The sequence below is a fragment of the Monopterus albus genome, unplaced genomic scaffold (genome assembly GCF_001952655.1).
Source record: "Monopterus albus unplaced genomic scaffold, M_albus_1.0 scaffold52.1, whole genome shotgun sequence".
Taxonomy (NCBI): domain Eukaryota; kingdom Metazoa; phylum Chordata; class Actinopteri; order Synbranchiformes; family Synbranchidae; genus Monopterus; species Monopterus albus.
Window position 1 is genome coordinate 808,541 of NW_018127932.1, and position 19,804 is coordinate 828,344.

At 42.6% G+C, this 19,804-nt stretch overlaps 1 protein-coding gene across 1 annotated transcript in view; it reads left to right on the forward strand.

The window, feature by feature from the left end:
• Positions 1 to 596: 596 nt before the first annotated feature.
• The window catches only part of slit1a (slit homolog 1a (Drosophila)), a 75,745-nt gene continuing 56,537 nt past the window's right edge, over positions 597 to 19,804 (forward strand). Inside the window, exons 1-4 of the mRNA XM_020601870.1 lie at positions 597 to 1,193; positions 10,363 to 10,434; positions 12,728 to 12,799; positions 14,264 to 14,335. Of these exons, the coding sequence (XP_020457526.1) occupies positions 979 to 1,193; positions 10,363 to 10,434; positions 12,728 to 12,799; positions 14,264 to 14,335 (431 nt within the window). The 5' untranslated portion in view covers positions 597 to 978. The remainder of the gene's footprint in view (positions 1,194 to 10,362; positions 10,435 to 12,727; positions 12,800 to 14,263; positions 14,336 to 19,804) is intronic.

Genomic DNA, 19,804 nt, shown 5'->3' on the forward strand with positions numbered 1-19,804 from the left:
CTGGCTGCAGCGTGTGTGTGTGTGTGTGTGTGTGTGTGTGTGGCCACACTTGATCTCCATGTTAAGACCCACACTTACTGATTATTTATTCTGGCTTTTTGCCTCCAATGACTGAGGTGTTGATTCCCTTCTTCCCCAGTGGATTCTCCTTCGATACATATACGCATTCACTCAAACACACACTCACACAGCCCAGTCTCTCCACAGCTTCTCCCTTCAGGCAGGGGTTATGCAGTGTCAGGCAGGTTAGGGCTCTCTCTAGGGGCTTGCCTGGAGGTAAAACCTGAGAGAAAAGGAGTGGAAAAAAAAAACTGAAAATGAGAGATACTTGTCCTGGAATTGAATTGTGAATAGAATCAAGGAAACGAAAGAAGGATTTCAAGAATGAGAGTGAGTTCAGATAGGGTTCTGGGGGGTGATGTGTGAGGAGGGAGAGGACTGGGGGATGAGAGGAGGGGTAGGGGTGGAGTCGGGGGCTCAGCTATTTGTAGATCCTTGTGATGGATGACTTGTGTGTGTGTGTGTGTGTGTGTGTGTGTGAGAGAGAGAGAGAGAGAGAGAAAGACTGGCTTTTTTTTCCTTCTGCCCTTTCCCTATTCCCTCTCTCTTCATGCGAGCAGAGCAGAGCGAGTCTGAATGAGAGGAGGACTGAGACACAGACGTACGCAGACCCAGAGCACAGCAACTCCACAAAGACAAGAGAAGAAGAGTTTGCAAGGAGCAAATAAGAGAACGAAAACAGCAAACTGTGGTGGATATCAAACCTACATCAAAACAAATCTACAGGAACAGAAAGGATTTTTTTTTCCTTCACACATAAGAGGAATTAATTAGCATTGTTATATTTTTTTCTATTTATATTCACCGCATATATAAAATAATTCTAGAGGACTTGTGAGGTGTAGCAGGGCTCCTGGTTTTTGCAGATAAAGGTAAAAAGTAGTAGGGTTTGGTGAAGAGGAGCAGGGTACATTACTGATGAATATGCCTGTTGGAGGTTGCTGTTCTGAGGCAGATATGGGCAGGCTGGCTGGACAGCCACTCTGGATGTGGGTGGTGATGCTCTCTGTCTTGCTCATGGGTAATGCTAGTGCCTGCCCAGCCCTATGTACCTGCAGCGGCACCACAGTAGACTGCCATGGACTGGGTCTCAAAACCATGCCAAGGAATATCCCCCGCAACACTGAAAGACTGTGAGTACCATCTGTACTCTACCTCCTTGTGTGTGTGTATGCCAGAAACAACCTGACCGTGTCCCCGTGTCATCTTTTCTCACTGTTTCCCATCTGTTTATTTGCTGTTTTGTAGTAGTGCACAGGAGTTTGCTTGGACTGGAAGAGAACAATAATCCTGCCTGTAAAACCGTGTGTGTGTGTGTGTGTGTGTGTGTGTGTGTTTGTGTGTCACTCAGTCACTCACTGGCATTCCAGTCAGGAATAAATAGGCACGAGGGACTGGAAAGAGCAGGAGCAGATGCATGCCTTTCACATATGTCTGTAACTCTGTGTGTGTGTGTGTGTAACTTACTTACCTGCTTGTTTATTCTTGCTTTTCTAAATCCTGAAACCAAATAAATGGAGTCTAATTTTCGATCTATGTTTTTATATGACAAAGTTTAAAAAGTTTTAAATCTTAAAGTATTGTAAAAGGGAACCTCTTTTGTGTTTGTGAATATGTTTTTGCCACTCATCTCACGAGCCCTGTCTGTAGAGTACTGTGATTTTCTTTACCTTGCCTTTTTAACTTTCCTCCACTCCTGGGCCAAAAGCTCCCGTCTTCCCCCTTCTCATGCCCCTGAACACTCACTCCACAAATTGTTAAATCATGTAGAAAATTAAGCAAATCTACTACTTAAGTGAATCACGTAGTCTTGTAAGATGAAGCGAGGGTGGGAGACTGAAGGAAAGGTGAAGGCAGATGCCGGCTTGCAGTGTGGAATTTGTCTTTTCTGACATTCCTCTGAAATATTCATTAGTAAATCAGAAGTGAGGAGTGCATGGGGAAATAGATTGTTCTGTTTCAGCTTTTAGAATATCAGTCTTGAATAAAACATGCTGCGGGAACGGGAAGAACAAAGCCTATGTCAGAGGCAACGTTTGCATAGTGGGAGCTGACTGCATATTTTATGTTTTTGATATTTACTTTTTAAGAACACTTTTTTTTTTTTTGCCTTTAGCAGTCTGCGTGTTTCCATGTTGCTTATGTGCACATGCTGGCTCAACACTGAAGCAGAGAGGAAACATGGTCATTTTGTGGCTTCCTTTTACATGAATGGCCATTCACGCTGGAAATATACCCTGCCCCTCTGCTCAAGAGCATTTTTGTATTAAAAGTTGTTTGTGCATTCATAGAGTGCATATAGCAGGGGATTTTATCATTGTAGCATCTCTGGATGTTTTCAAGCACATCTGGCACACTCGGGATGCTGCATTTTAAATGTGATGTGTGTAAAGGTCACATGTAATTTATTCCTGGGGCATTGCCTTTTTTGTATGTGTGTGTGTGTGTGTGTGTGTGTGTGTGATGGTGCATGTATTAGCTGTGTGTGTAGGTCATGTAGACGATGGTCGATCTCCATAGAGAGGTAACGCTTAACAATAGAGACTTTCCTCTTTTGCAGGTTGTCATATAGGGTGATTCATCAAGGGGAGTGTGAAAGTCATCGCAGCCCTCCCTGCCCGCATGATGGTCCCATGAGCATAGCTAGATTTATATCTATGTATTCTGAAAATGTGTGTTTATGTGAATGAAATTGTGCAACCCATTCTTGGGTCAGAGATGGTTAATGACTATGTGACGTTTTTGTAGAATTATCCTTTTTGGTGGCTCTTGTTTTTAGAACATTTTAATTAGAAAAAATGTAAGTACATTGTTACAAAAAGTGGCTGGGTTGTTTTGCTGCGCTTTGTTGGCAGGAGGAGGCATAGTACTGCTGCTGCAAAGAAAAGCAGAGGCAGAATAGAGGAAGCTGCTGAAGTAGAAGAGGTTGCACTTTGTTAGGCTGGTTTGCTGTATATTTATGGGTATCTGTGTGAATGCATATGTGTGTGTTTGCACTTATTGTACAGATACAGTGTAATTCTTTTGGCAGAGTGTGTGTTTGACAACAAGGAGGCTGGTTATGGAGGGTGTGTGTGTGTGTGTGTGTGTGTGTGTGTGTAAGTTGTAAGGAGGGTGTTGAAACTGACAGCAGAATCCCATTTGCACTTGTCAGTGTGGCTTTGGATCAGGTCTGACCCCTGTGCTCCTCCAAGTAAAGCCTGTAATGAGAATGGGAGCTTCACGTGTTAAAATCACACCCCGCCTCATACGGGCCACTGGCTGCTCCCTCCCCCTTTCCTTTGCATGTCTTTCTATCTGCATCTCTGGGCTGCTTCTTTATTTATATGCTGTGCAACAAATCTCATTAACATTTTAATCAGACCACACTGATATGGATATCGGACCCCATGGGGAGAAAATGAGCATCTGTAAAGATGAGTAAATTAACTTTATACAGACAATAAAGGTTGTTAATTATGCTTTTAGGTGATCAAGTATTGACCAAACCTGCAGCCTTTCTCTTTCTATGTGTCATCCTAATAAACCTACTGCTTAGATTAAGTGTGCATCTCATCTGTGAATGAGTTGATTTGTAGAAAGGGAGGAGCTATGTGCGTGCCCATTCATTTAAGTGCATAAAGCCAGTGTATCCATGATAGATTTTCTGTGCCAGGAAATACCCCGAACTGTAATTGAGGGGCATGTTGGAGCTCCTCCAGAATAGAGGAGACAGTGGCTGTGCACCATATGTGTGCATTGGTGTGTCTGTTTTCAGCACCACCACTTGTGTTTAGCCATAAAGTTTTAACATGTACCTTTATATGTGTATGTGCATGCATGCAGTGAATAAGTAATGAGGGTTAGAGGCGTTTGAAGACGAGGGGCTCCCTCACTTTGATAACCATGTTTTGGAGGTGGGGCATCTGTGTGTGTGTCAAAGCACACCTTCCAAGACTTTCCTTGTGCATTTCTGCCACATACAGTATATGTTTCCTCGTGTGTATGTACACTCACATGTGTACATGAGTGATTGCTTTGCCTGCCTGTCTAAGATTGGCTGAATCTCTACTGACCATGAAAATCATGTTTGGGGATTCCATCGGATCATCTTTCAGAAGCCCATCTCTGCTTTAACCCCTGTGGTTAGTCACTAAAAGAGGAGAGTGAAGAGTATATGTGCGCGTGTTAAAATGTATTTCAGTACACTCTCTGCTGATGTGCCGTCATACTCCACGTTTCATGCTAGTCAATGTGCTTTTGATGTGATACAAGTTTTGTAGGAAACTATGGGCAGCATTCCAGATGCAAAGGATGCTTGAGCTCTGCATTCGTCTGCAACACACTTTATCAGATCAGTGCTGTGTTCGGTGCAGCAGTGAAGTGCCTGCCACCTTATAGTTGTTTAATCTTGTAAAAACTAAAAAATATATTTGGAATTTCACATGACACAAAAAACCTTAGCGCTGCTGACATGCAATAATGTTCATTTTCAGTTGATTTGTATATTTTCTTAATCTATCTACTAATTCATTACCTGCTTTGCCCATAATATGTCAGAGAATTCAAGGTGACATTACAAAAGGCTTGTTTTGTCAGTATAAAATCCAAAGAAACTGGGTTACCTGTTATATATGAAGATGAGATATGATGAGAACGGAAGCAGCAATTAAAACCATAGAGGTTATCTACTAGCTGATGAGCCGATCTCTGTAGAGAGCTGGAGGAATGCTGATATCATCTGGCTCGGTGGCGGAGAGAACTGTACATAGGACAGTTCTTTATTCTTAGTGATCAAAAGGCAGATTCAAACACATTTGCAACACCAGTCAAATTACCAGTCATCAGTGCACATCTGTCAGGCAAACATCTCCTCTGTCCTCTGTATGGATTAACTGAACCATAATAGATGTGGCAGAGCAGATGTTTTGTCCACATGATAAATTTTACAAAGTACACATTCATGAAGCCTAAATGCCTTCATGCAGCCTAAATGCCTTCATGCAGGAGTCAAAACCACAACAGAACCTCAGCATCTGTTACTGAACAAACTGCAGATCCAGTATACACCGTAAAAGACCTTTCAGTCTGCTTCTGCTACATCCCTATGTGTGTGTTCTTTTTCCAATCTGTGACAGTAACACATATTGAAACAGATGTTTTATTGATTCACTCCGGCCTGAGAGAGTGTCATAAGTTATCTATGTTTGCAAGCCTTTTCCTTGGCTGCTTTTTCCCATTTCTTACTTTTTGCTTACAGCAGCATCTGATACATAAAATAAAACGGTATATGTGTCTTTGTCAAAGTTGTGGTTGTTGTAGTGTGAAGGCCACGTTAAAACAGCAGCAGACAGAGGTTTGGCTTTGGTGCCATGACTTTTACCCGCAGCTGTTTATAAAATGAGACAGGCTACATGGGTCAGAGCTCTGAAAAGTGGTTGTGTGTTTGTGTGCAATGCATGTGTGGTTATCTGCTTGATATTTACCTTTCCTATCAGTAATCTTGATCCTGAAACCTGACTGAGCTCAGTGAAACCTCTACATAGGCCCTGAGGAGCCCAGGAGCTGGGGAAACACTCTTACACGCTGAGTACAAGCACACACTTAGAAGCTTGCTTGCAAAAAAACACACTAAAAATGTACAGTTGAGGCCCTTAACTGCTCGTCTGAAAGCCACATTTCAGTGGAGAGGGAATGTTTTGTTCAAGCTGAGAAGAAATCTGACCTTTTAGTGTGGATAAAAGTGTTCCAGTTGGGTTTAAGAGTGTGTTATTTTAGTCATGGTGGTCTGCGTTCCGTCTTTTTCTTTTTCTCTCTTTCACTTACTCAGTCTCTCTATCTGGGTTGCTGTGAACCTGGATGGTACTGCCTGATCCTGTAGCCTACTAGTATGTAGGTCACTTTCTCCTCCGTCCACCAGCCGTCCAGGTCTCATCTCTCCCACTGACATTTCCCAGAGAGCCCGTCAGCTTGTCTTTACAGTCCCCTGGCTACCTGAAACACTCCACTACACTTCTCCACACCATCACTTTTAGGCAGCTAACAGCACTGTCAGAGCAGCGCTGTCTTCTTTCTGTCTCTCTGTTAGTCTTCTTTCCCTTTATCTCCACCTGTGTATTTCACAGCTGTCACATCCATATGTCTGAAAGAGGAAGAAGAATTCACATTTCCACAGCTTGTTAGCTTGTTCGGATAATTTATTAGCGAAAGTGCTTGCTGGTCTGGTCAAATAGCATTATCACTGTGTGATGGTGGTTAATGAGCATCCACACTTAGGCTGTATGGGTCCTCAGCTCTCTGGTTATCACGCTGTTTCCACAGTGAGGAGTTTGGATAGCACCTTTGCCACCAATCCTCAATCAACTGGCTTCTGTCTTCCCTGCCAGGCTAAAGCTGTTCAGGACAAATGGTCCTGTGGTGTTAACAGCAGTGATACAAAATGAATGCACTGCTAAAAAATGGTCACTTTAATAAGTCACTTAAATCTAATTTCAAAGTGGGGGCAAAATTCATTTCATTCTAGTCAAAATTCCTGGTTCATTGTAGATTACAGTCTGATTGAACTTGGGCCTGCAATATAGAAAGACTCATCAATGTCCAGCTTTACCTCTAGATGAAGGATACTCATGTTGCTGTTGTAGTTTCTTTGCCTGTATACTGCAACTATGCCTAAAGTAAATAAGCAGCTGTACTTGCATGACCATGAGTGTTGATAGAAACAGAAGATAAGGAGAATGTGTATGATAAGATGTGCATTACTTAATATAGGACCTGTATGATGAACTGTTTTCAATTTGTGAAATGTATTGTTAGCCTGCTAGCTACGTTTGCAACGATCGCAGCCCAGGAAACATTGTATCTTCTTATGCCTAGTTTGTGCCACAGCCATTGAATATGCTTTTTATTGCCAAATTTTGTAGCTGCAACCATAAGACTATTAAACTGAAGCTTGGCTCCAACGGTGACCCACTGTGAGTCACATCTAACCCCAGTATTGGGACACAGTTCCCTGTGCGTGACAGAAAAAGAGTGCGACCACAACATTTGCCACGCTCCCTCAAGCCTAAACTCTGAAGTGTGGCAATAATTTAACACATCAGTTCAAAAAATTGTTTCAAGTCTGCCTTTATTTTACCTTTTTTTAAGTAACTGACTCATCGTTTTGACTTGTCTGCTAGCCCACACTGTCCCACTGTGTCTACATATATTCTTTTTAGTTTTGCAGCGTTTCTGCATAAATAGATAATGTTGGTGAAAAGCTGTACAGCAATTTTTTTTCTCATGCTCATTATATGCTTTTACTCTAGCAGGCTCCCAACAGAACACAGCTGCCTTTCCCACAGGTGCTGTTGTGTGCATGGCAGTAGGTGTGCTTCTGTGCATTCATTGATAAAGTATATTTAAGTGTGTTAGAAAAAAAGCAAACTGTATGTGGATATTTTTATCTGTGTCAGTGTACACACAGTGCATAGAAGCCTTCTCTAGACGTATCCTTCTTCTAGTGTTAGGGTTTCATGTAATACTGCTCAATTCCAACCAGGTTCCCCTCAGCTGAGGCACCCCAGCAGCTGGCACAAATAAACAAAATGAGTTCTCAGTATTGTAGCAGTGCTGTGAGCCCCGCTGAGTTATAAAGATGTGGAACAGTGGAGCATAGCTGCCACATGTCTACCGGAGGGAAGGTACATCAGCATCAATCAACCTAGGATGATAGCGATGCCATAAATCTACTCTCCAGGAAGTGTATCAGCCCTGGGAATCCTTACAGAGTTTCCAGAGGATGGAATGGATTTGACTGACGATGCAGAAGGTGGAAATCCTTTCTTCCTTCCTGTATGAACAGGGAGTGATACCTAATAATTTTCAGCCTCTAAAGCCATACTGCAGTATTGTAATGTGAAAACCCACACGCAGTCCATACTACAAAACATCTGTCTCTGAAAGTCCCTTTGCTGGTGTGTCAAAAAGCTTTTTTCCCTTTCATTGTAAAATAAAGAAAACAGGGGTGACTGATATTGAAGCTTATAAACATTAAATCTTTGAGCCAATGACTCTATATATTACTTTGGCATCTAGTGCCATTATTTAACTTTGAATCAACAGAGATGAGCACCCCTGAGTCCAGACTGTATTCATTTCTAGACTCCATATTCTACATTTTTGTAAAACTGAAGTGTTCACCAAGATTCGCTCATCCATGTAGAACTTAGCACAAAAATTTAATTGTCAATTGTATCCCCCTACTGTGTGTGTGTGTGTGTGCATAAGCAAAAGTTACTTTCTGGTCTGAAGCTGATGTGAATCCCAGCTTCTTTCCATCAACCAGAGCATCCTTGCAGACAGAGGAGTAACTTGGCAAATTTCCCCAGAGAAATATTCCACTGAGTCAGCAGACATAATCAGATCAGTCAAGCACCAGGAGCTTTAGGACTATATATGGCAATACATTCTTATCATAAAGTGATGTGTTCTTAGGAACAGTTCCATTTTTTATGAAAAATGCATGCTCAGGACAGTGGAATTTAGTAAATGTGCTATTTACAGCTCCGCATATAAGGCAACTGCAGAAGGTCATGTTAATATACACAAGCCCTCAGTCCTTGAAGCAGATGGGCTCCAGTGGGAATGTTATTACCTGGCCATTTTCAAAGATTTGAAAACATTGAATAGTTTCTATTCTGAAATGCCAATGGAAAAGGTCAGATTATGTCAAAAACAGTGTGGATCCTGACTAGGCTAAACATCATAGGGTGCTGGTGGCATTTGAGCATTGCCTAAATGTCACAGCATTGCAGCTTGACGTGGTTTTTAAGATGGACACATACAGCAGGATAATGCAACATCTTCTGACGGTGTTTCCAGGAAAGGTAAATTTAGTTCATTTACCACACCTCTACTACAAGAACATGCTGAGATGTTGTTGCATAATGTTCTTGATTAGTCAGCTCTGGAGTATGCACAGAAACTATGGCATGTCTCTTATTACAGGGTAAAACAAGACTTTACTGCTGGAGGAGAAAAGTGTGGTTTCACTTGTTTGTGACTCATTTTACCCACACATTCCCCCTGTTGCCCTTCACTTTATCCATCTCTTTCTCCTCTTCTATCTTTCTCCTTTTTAATGTTCTCCAGGTGTGATCAGCAATGACCACCCTGAAGACAAGACATTGAGAATCCAGAAGTGTGTATGTATGCGCGGGCCTTTCTGCGTAAGCCTCTGTAATGAGCACCACATGTGTGCGTACCAGAGCCCAAGCTAATGAAGTCCAGTCTATTATTTATTTCCCGTGGCCCTGTCGCTTGGCCTGTTGATGCACACACAATCTGTCTATAATGACCATTCTCTTCCGTACTGCATAGCGCTACAGTCCCTGGAGTAGTCATTAGATGAGAGAGAGTGGCTGAGGGGGAGAGACCAGTGCTTTTAGTGTAGAGTTAGAACCAGGTTTTTGAGTCTGCTTTGGGGTTTAGGGGGCTGTGGAGTTGGGTAGGGACCTATAATGTTTAGAAATAGCAGTAGCACAGAGATGCTGCATATTTAGATTTCTCTCACTACCTGGGTGGCTGGTATGATTTGCTTGCTTTTCTTTCCTTCTGTCATGAGAATACAGTCTGCTACTGAGGTTAAACATGAATCTTCCATGGTGTTGTGCAGCAACAAAGAACAATACAAACCTTTCTTACTGTTTATCAGCAGAGTAACTCAATCAACCAAACTACTGAGGGGGGTCGCAGTCAAGTTCATCATGTTACCATTAGAGTTATCAAATGCACACACTTTGGATCGAATTATTATTATTAGATGATTGTTAACTTGTAAGGACAGTAAATTCATAACCTCTCTTTTTTAAAAACTTGTTTGTTTTTGCCATTTTGCAGCAATGGCCAGCTTCCAACAGGGAGGCTGCTCCCATTATATCCACAAGACTTAGCTTTCTGCCCTTGTGGCACTAACCAAATCCCTTCTGTTGGCGTCCACTAATCTCCAACAGTAGTAGAAGGATATGGCAGACGGAATAAAAATGACAGGAACAGAAAAATTAAGCCAGCAATTCAAATGTGGCTTCCATTTTATTAAGACTTCTTAATATCTTTCAGTGGAATCATATTGAGAGTGAACTCGCCATTAACATAACTGTTTTAATTCTGTTTTGTGCCTGAAGTGTGTGGCTTTGTGTGTTCTCTAGATAAGAATCCGATTCCAGTATCAGTAGACAAGATACCTTCCTGCCACTGTCTGCTCCTTTAGTCATCAGGCCGAACAGGTCCAGTTGAAGACTAAAGATGAATTATTCATACAAGTTTGTGTGTCTGTCTTCACAGGGAGCTGAATGGGAATAACCTCACACGTATCACCAAAAGTGACTTTGCTGGGCTAAAGTACCTCCGAGTTCTGTAAGTGCTTCCCTTCATGTTCATATGAGATGATGAGATGTTTGTATGTGTATCTGTGATGCATGTCGGTGTCTGAGTTTATCTATCCATGCATGCCTTAGCTGTATCTAACCTTGCAGCCCACAAGTTGTACAGACTTGCTGCTCAAATTAGCATAAACCCAGTGAAGTGGAGATGCTTCTGTCAAGAGTCCTACTCGAGATTGCATTAAGCTACCAGGTGACTGCAGCTAATGATGTAATGGGCTTTCTCACTGTAGTCTGCCTATTGTAGTAGCACTTAGTAGCGCTCCCTTAGACACATATGTACACACACTCACTTGCCCTCTTCTCCCACGCATCAACATGAAATATACACAGTTAACACATTCAGGTGAAGTCACCGACTCCCTCTGTGCTGAAATTAAAGAGCACTTGAGACTTTAAGTAATAAACTAGTTGTAAAAATGTGAGTAGTGAGCAGCAAGTAGTGCAATAGGTATTAAAAACATTGCCGGAGGGGAAGCTGTGTAGACCTGAACTTGTTTTAAATGTAACAGGAGCTGCACATAATTCCTACTTCCAGCAGAGCCTGACTATTTTCAAGCCTCATTATTACTCGCCCATCCCCCGTTCTCCTCTTTTTTTTTTTTGCTTGTTCCTGCTGCTCCTTGTCCCCCCCCCGTCTTCCTATGCTTTTCTGCACCAAAGACATTTAACCCCCACATGGAGGTTAACTGTCTTCATGTCGCCAGCTTGTCACTGGCAAGTAAGAAGGAAGCCACTCCTTGCAGGGGTAATAAAGACAAAACTTCCTTTGCTGTAAAAGCCTCTGATTCTCTCACACCACTGCGAGTGTGCTACATGTAATACACATGCACGCTCATGCTGCTCGCTTTCTGAAATGTCAACCAACCATAGGTGCACAGCATGTCTGTGTGTGCAACCAGGAAAAAAATCTGCCTTTATGTATAGGGGGTGACCTCTGTGGGTAGCAGTAGCCAAAAGACTAACAGAGGTTTGACCTCTGATCCCACTGACCTCTAGGCAACCCTGTGAAGGAGCCAAATAGGCGAAGAAACAGAGGTTTATCTTTACAGTCAGCCGTCATCTATCCTGTCTCTCGAAACTCAACACAGCTGATTTACCTCCATTCATCTGGCACTGGATGCTCAGATGGTCTAAATCAGCAATGCGTGTGTGTCTGTCTATGTGTGAGGAAATACAGAACAATAGAGGGGAGGGGAACACAAAGTAGCTAGAAGGAGATCGCAGAAATTTAAAGGCTACATACCCTCAGACTGATTGTGAAAAGTTTTGTCAATTCAAAAGTACTCATCATGATTTTTCCCCACTTCTATTTAAATTCATGAGAAAAAGATCAGAGGTGAATTGCACTTTTCTCTCTATGTTTATGGAGTGCAAACAATGATTAGCATTTATATTTGATGGGGAGGAAGTCCAGACTGCTGAGTTGCAGCACAGTGCAGCCTCACATGAGACATGAGCGGTTACCTTCAACACAGAACAGCTGTATACGTAATGAAGAAAAACTCTTGTTCCTTTTACAACCTCTCAATACTTTTCTCTCCTTCCTGACCTTGTGTTATTGCAACACTTCCAAAACCATCCAAGCCTCTTTTTTTGTGCCCATTAGCTTTGGCAAAGTCAGTGAGGAAAGGATGTGTTCCTGCTTGTGTCTGTATACTGTATGTTTGTGTGCATGTGTTCATGTTTGTTTGGATATGAATAGCCTTGATGTAGTGCCTGCAGCTCTGATACTGTCCAACTGAGCTATCCGGGAGGCATGTGTATACACATGGCCTGATTTCCCTTGATTGTGCCAGTTACACAAACTTTGGAGCCCACCTCAGTTTCTCCTCTCACACTTTCTGACATGCCCTGCCTGCCTTGCATCTCATCTCCTCCCAGCCACTACACACAGTGGACCACACCAGAGTCTGGACACACACTTTCTTTGCCACCTTGGAAACTTTCCTGGCTGCTATCCCTGCATTATTTGCCAAGATTACATACTGTGCCCTAAGTCCACTTCATTGCCTTCTGTGTATACACTATGTGTGTGTGTGTGTGTGTGTGTGTGTGTGTGTGTGTGTGAGAGAGAGAGAGAGAGAGAGAGAGAGAGAGAGAGAGAGAGAGAGAGAGAGGGAGGGAGTACGCATACCGGCCACCCAAATCCCAAAGTCCCCTATACTGTGTTAAAGCCTGAGTGACGGTCTACAAGCTCATGAGAAAGTTAAAGCCGCACTGTATCACATAGTTTCTAAGGCTCTCTTTCTGTCCTCTCTCTGCAGGCAACTGATGGAGAATCACATTACCGTGATCGAGCGTGGGGCTTTTGATGACATGAAAGAGCTGGAGAGACTGTGAGTACCACCCAGGTTTGACCAGAAATAACACATTTTTGTAAACTTCAAATGAAAATCCTACCCTTTACTGATCTCTGTTCAGTTCTTGTATTAGGTAAGTGTAATGAGCATAACAGTAGGAACCAAATGTAAATGGTGTATCAAGTGTGGGCCACTTCCCTGTCATTCCATTATGGTTGGATGAGCGCATCCAGCGTGGGCTGGGGTTTTTTTTTTTTTTTAAAGCTTTGCCTGAGCGGAATGCCCTCAGTGGGTTTATGTGTAGGCTTAAGAGGCCACCCCCACCACAGACCCTGGCTCATCTGGACAGCACCAGGACGCCTTGACAGCTTGTAAACCGACTGGGAAAACGCAGACAAACACAGTCAACCACATTTCAACCAGCTTATTAGCAAATCAATAGTGCTACCCAAATGGAAACCTGGGCAACAGATGACTCTGTGGACACATGCCGTCATGCACACATAGCGGTTAACTTATAATAAACTTTCCCTGTTCTAAAAACCCACATTAACAATTTACATTGCATTACTCGCCTACTCTTCCCTTCCATATTCAAGTGATCCCAAAAATTGGGTTAGACATATTCATGTGCCAGACCAATGTGGAAATTAAGCGGCTCGTTTCTCTAATGTTTAAAAGCCACTAACCCACCAGCAGGTACAGTGCAGTGTGAACGGAACGGCGGCAGACCATTAATGCCCATTAAGCACTAAATCTCACCTCAGCTGGCCAAGCACTCTTCTCAGTGTATACAGTGAGTGGCGCAGATCCCAACATCTGTCTGAAGGCACAGCAGTGACCTGCCTTTCAGATTTGCAGACTCTCTGTGCTGTAGTCATTGCATTCACTCCCATGTGCCTTCAATGGGCTATTGAGGGAGGAAGAGAGCTGTGGTTTCCAACAGATTAGCAACAGTCTGTTTCTCATTGACTGAATTGTTGTATTTGCATAAAGCCTGCCAGTCTTGGACATTAGTTGTTTGACATGTAGTCTATAGCCAATCGCCATTCCTGTCATTGCTTCCTTTGCCTTGAACAGACTCACCCATTCCTCTTAATTTTTTTTAGAAATGTCTTGCATTGATAGTTCAGATAAAATCTGTTCATGTTCCAATAAGTAGTGGATATAATTCACTAGTTTAAATGGGAAGCTTGCTCTTCTGTTACTCTGGGAAAGTCAGCAAAGCACTGAATTCTATTAGGCACTGCATTGTAATTTAACTGTGCTGAGATAATTTACAGCACCGTCTCTGACTAGCAGTTTAATTCCCCCAAACTTTCAGCTGGATATTTATGTGACATTCGGAGCACACTGAAACACAATAGCCTGTGGCTAAGCCCATTCTACAGCAGCTAGCAGAAATTATTCACAGCCTACACACTTAGGGGCACACACGCACAGACACACACACACACACACACAGACTCACTAGATGATCATATGTTTTCCCTGCCGCAGGCGGCTGAACCGTAATCAACTGCAGCAGCTTCCTGAGTTGCTGTTTCAGAAGAACCCTGCCCTGTCTCGACTGTAAGTACATTACCTTTTTTTAAATTAAGTATACCCTCATGTTCTCTTTTCTGAGTGCACACACAATTTTTCCTGTTATTTTTGTTATGCAAGCCACCGCTATTGCTCAGAAATCTTATTTAACACATCTATATACTGCACCACATTGTTTCAATATACATCTAATCAGTGTTGCCTTTGGTTTGATTTAAAAACAAATTAAAGAACAATTAAACTTCAGTTTTTTACTTACTACAATGTCGCTAACAGTCTAATTAATTAAATTTAGTGTGTTAAGCCTATACTATGATTTCCACTATACTTGTTGTCGGTAAGATAAAATGAACTGGATGAATGAAAATCTGAGTTCTTTGCATATTGTTGACTTCATGTCAAGTCACACACATTTTACTCTGTCTGCGAGCGACTCCACGAGTGACAGGGAGGTGGTTTGACACTGAGGCATAAGGGACTCATTAGACTTTGAACTCTATGCCAGGTGATAGGATGTCTGTGTTATTGAACAAGGTCTTTATGTCACCACTGTCTTTATGAGAGCCCAATCCCCACTCTGCCAATGGACTCCTCCATCTTATGAATGAAATGTGTCGCTCCAGTCTTCCTTTGGTTTCCGGTTGTTAAGGCCAGTCTGTCACATACTCACTTATGCACCCCATGCAGAGACAGTACCACAGTAATCCTAAACTTTTATCCACCCCCCCCATTTTCTTCAGCATAATCAGCATCCCTGTTGCTAGCGGATCATTTCAGCCCCCATTATTCCAGTTTAGATTATCTGGAGCATCTGGGAATAATGAAACAGTGGGGCGTGGAAAAATCTTTTCCCTCTCTCCGATCCACATAGTGGGTACCATAAACCGTGATCCTGTTTATATTGCATTTGATGTTTAGCACCGTCTTGAAACTGTCACATCCTTGCGACTATCTCCCTGTGTCACCTATCATCATGCTAAAACGAGCCTGGGAGGCCATAAGGGCAAAGCCTCATCCACTGGGCTGATCTCGGGGCTTCCTAACACTGAGCAGCACCGAGTTGTCTGTCTTGCTGGAACAGGCGCAAAGCAGACCGAAGCCTTCCAGAGCAGCAGAAGGCCTTGAACAAGGATGATTAGTCCATCTGGAGCACCAGCCCTGCCAGCAGCCAGAGGATTGTGCTAACACAGCTCCGCTGTTTCATCCAGTCTAACTTCATGCTCATTACTCTAAACCTAGCTCTGGCTTTTCTGCCACATTCTGGAGAATGAGACTGTTTAAAATTGCTTAATCAATTTGTTATGTGTCTGTGTATACATTCATTTGTTCTTTCTCCTTGGCTGGGCAAAAAGAAACATAAAAGACCTAGAAGCATTTCAGGTGTGGAGGTGCCATACATTCTTTTATGGTTAAAACCAATGCACCTTCCAGGACCAGGAAATTGAAAATAATGCAGTCTTTATGGTGCTTGTGCTTGATGGACAGTCACTATTTTATAACAGACAACTTAGTGCTTGTTAAAAAAATTAGGTCTAGTAAAATGGGATCACAAACAGCAGTAGAAGACAAAGGTTTTCCCTAATGTGCTTCTTAACCCCTGAGTGGTGTGTCTGGGTTCTGGTTCTAGTCTGATGTGGTTAGGTTACAGCCCTGTCTCACTCCTGCCTGCAGCTTTTAATGGCCTTAAAAGGTTCTCAGCTCCCAGAGGAAGACGTTTGCTGCTGTTTCTTGTGTGTGTGTGTGTGTGTCTGAGGACTAGAGAGCGTGAGACACAGAGAAAGAGAATATTTGGTTGTATATGTGCGTGTTTGCACTTGTGCAATGTGTTCACAGGGGCTTGTTAGGGTCTGCCTTTATGATCTGAACAAGAGAGGTTAATGTGAAAGCCTGCTGCCCTCAGGTGGAACACTAACCCAGATGGTTTCTCCTCTCTTGGACACAGAATTAATTGCCCCCTTCCCTTTTCTATTGTTTTTACGTTTTTTATCTTATACTCCACTCTCTTCTTCTCTTTTTGCTTATTCTCCAGTGAGGGTTTGAGGAAAAGCTTGTATAACAAAGCGTCTATTTATCCTAGACATCCCACTGAGAAGACAAACAGAAAGAAGGACATAGGGGACAAAGGAGGGAGAGATAGCAGATGAGATCAGTGCTCTCATTAAACTTTAGAGAAAGAGCTAGTTGGGTAAATAAAAGGCTGTCTCTTAAATGAGCAGTAGATTGTTTGCAGGGAGTTTTTAAACACTTGACTTCTGTGCAGTCATTAAGTCTTCACTACAAGGAAGGAAGATGGAGAAATAATGCACAAGTTCTTACTAGAACAGAGATTTTAGAAATAATTGCTTGTTCTCTTTTCAATAATTCATCTAAAACTTGAGCCTAACCTGGTTGAAAATCCACGATGTGTCTTGTTTCATGTTCAAAACGAAGAATTGAGATGGTGTCATTAGATTTTACTGAGCTACGTGTTTTGCTTTCTGTTTTGAGAGCCTACCTCTTTGTCTACACACCCATTCCAATGTCTCTTCCCACATCTATGAGATACCAGAGACAGTAATGCATGAGGGGCAGGGGAGAGATAATTGGAGTTGATTAGAGATTATTAGAGATAGTTAGAGTTAGTTAAAGCTGCCTGTGATGGATGGCACTGATGAGAAGGCATGGGAACGGTGGTGTGGAGGTGACAGGCACGGTGCAGATCATCAGTGAGCAATAACAGTGAAAATAGAGTTGCATTCTTCACTGTTAACAGCCTGTTGCCCCCAGCTCGACCCCCCTGGACTTTTCCTCATCCCACTTCCACTGCACTTCAGATCTGTCATCTACTCATCCATGTCTGTAATTAGCGTCTTTTCACAGTGGGAGAGCAGGAGGAAAGAAGGATCTTGGAATGGAAGAAATAAAGAGGGACAGGTGAGCAAAGCTGGAGGAGTGCAGAGCAGTTAGCTTAATAGTTTGCCTCAGGGAATAGCATCTGGTTTGGGATCAGGATTGGGGTTGGGGCCAGGAGAAGAGATGAGTGCGGTTTTTGATTATCATGTTGCTTGTTGCTGCTGCTGCAAACAAATGCCTGCAACTACACAGGCTTGTTTGAAGGGGTGCTGCTTTCATTAACGACTTTATGTGGTGGGGTGAGGCGATGGTTAGGAGAGGTTTTCCCTTGTGTATCTCCCTGGGAGGTGTGTTGGAGAAGAATGGAGGAGGAAAGGGTGCGGTAGGACTTGCACCACAGGGCAGCCAAGGAAGTCCTGGCAAGAGACTGGAGAAGGAAAGTGTCTCATCCTTCTTTAAGATCCTTTATCATTCATTTTCATGTTAATGCTTGATGACAGGTATCCTAACATACCCAACCCCTAAACACACTGTGAAATATTTACTGGGTGACAACAATGCACATGTGCACACAAAAAGAAAAAAGAGGGGAATAAATAACACTAACTAGACAGAAACACACAGAAAATAACACTATCATTACATTTCTGGGTACCTCTGTGTGGATGGTGTGCACACATGAGGGATTTTGTTCTGTATGTGGCTTTGACTGTAGATAAAAGAGCAATGCTGCCTGTTCCCTGTTTGTGTTGGAGTGATGCTGTTTCTGTTTGTTGGTTGCTTGATGCTTAGGGAACGGTAGTTCAGTGGGAGAGGAAATGTATAAATCATCTCTGTGTCACAGTATTCCCTCTTTGTTTTTGGTGATTGAAGACAAAGTATTTTTTCCTTTTTCATTTGCTGCAGAATGATTGCTTCTAAACTCACTGTGGTGTTCCAAGACTTTTTGTCCCACAGAGTAAACAAATTAACTCTTTCAGATTTGACTCATTTTGTGACTGTATGAAAGACAGATTTTTCTTTTTGCCTCAGGACTGTTTGTAAGTTTCTGGATAAAACTGTGCTGTGTCTGCGCAATGCATGTGTGTTTGGCAGGCTGTTATTGGACCAAGCTGGTCTTGTCATTTCCTTCTCTTTGTCTTTGCTGATGAATGACCTGCCTCGACGTGCTAGGTCTCTCTCAGAGCAGCGCTCGGGCCCCTGCTTGGCAGCAGTCCCCATGGAAACCAGTCTTTATCAGGAGGCTTCTCTGCCATCGATGGCAGACATTGTGATTTCTTGACTGTGGTTTGTCTGACATTAAGTAAACGCTGACAGCAAATACTTCTGTGGGTAAAGTTAACTTTAGACGGTAAAACCAAAATACCTACATACATCAGAGAAACTGGTTGCTTAAAAGGTCAGTTTACAGTTTTTACTTACCAGAAGTAGCATCTAGCCTTAGTTATAGTTAAATTTATCCAAACGTTATGATGTCTGTCTTTGACCTTTATGGTGCTCACAAAACAAACATTTAGGAGCAACATTTCTTTCCAACCAACTTTACAGGGACTGTTTTCTTTGGAGGGTCTGAAAAACGGTTCTCAGTGACATCAGTGGAGTAAACAGAGTAACAGGGACACTGGAAAGAGATAGCTGCTAAATTTATAAAATGTAATTTTTCAGTGCTGTGAGCACCACAAACAGAACTTAATTTCCCTCCATCATATTGGTATGGAGGGATAAATCTCTTATCAGAACCTTAATAAACAAAACCAAAACTGTTTGGCTCTCTACCGCTGGAACCAAGTACGAAAACCTTTTTTTTTTAATCCGTATGAAATGACTTTTTAAGTTTTAACTTTCTAGATGCAGGGCTAGAGTTTAGGATTTAGCCTTAACTTCTCGCCCCTGCCCCTGTTCTTGTCAGCTGGTAAAAGTGGCTTTTATGGCTTGTTGCTGTTTTCTTTACAAGTCGGACCATGTGCGAGAGAGAAATGCAGACCAAACCATGTGAGGAGAGCGGAAGCCAAAAGTGGGTAATTTAAAAACCATTTCACCATCTGAAATATTCACATTCACAGCACAAGGGGAGTGAGAGGATTAAAAAAAACAGACAAAGGAAGAAAGTAAAAGAAGTTCAAGTGAGACGGTCAAAGGTGCAAAGAAAAGGAGCAAAGACACCAGGAAAGAAAGACACAGCAGTGTTTATATTTACTAAGGATTGTGTCCTTCTTCATGAATAATTAAGTAGGTGGATTGAGGCTTGTTAAATATTCACAGTAAAGCGTTGGCACATCACTGCTGTTTTGTGTGTGTATGCGTGTCCAGCGTCTGGTACACACTGCTCTACATACCAGCTCTGATGCTCTAAATATTCCTACAAGTGAACATGCACACACACACACAAGTTCTTCTGCACTGACCCTTCCAGCCATTCACATGTGCTCATTCTCGTGTGTTGTGCACGTATCTTCACACTGGGGACTGGCCTGGTCATTATGAATTGATACGGCATGAATAAGACATCACAGTGTGGTCTAGATCCGTCATCGGTATACACACACACAGGGATTTCACTTGCGAAGCTGCTGACGGAGGCCTCCTCCTCCGTTTCCTCTCTTTATCACTGCCGACAGTTTGCGTCTGTTATGGCTGGTTTTGCCTTGTCCCAATTGAAGCTGA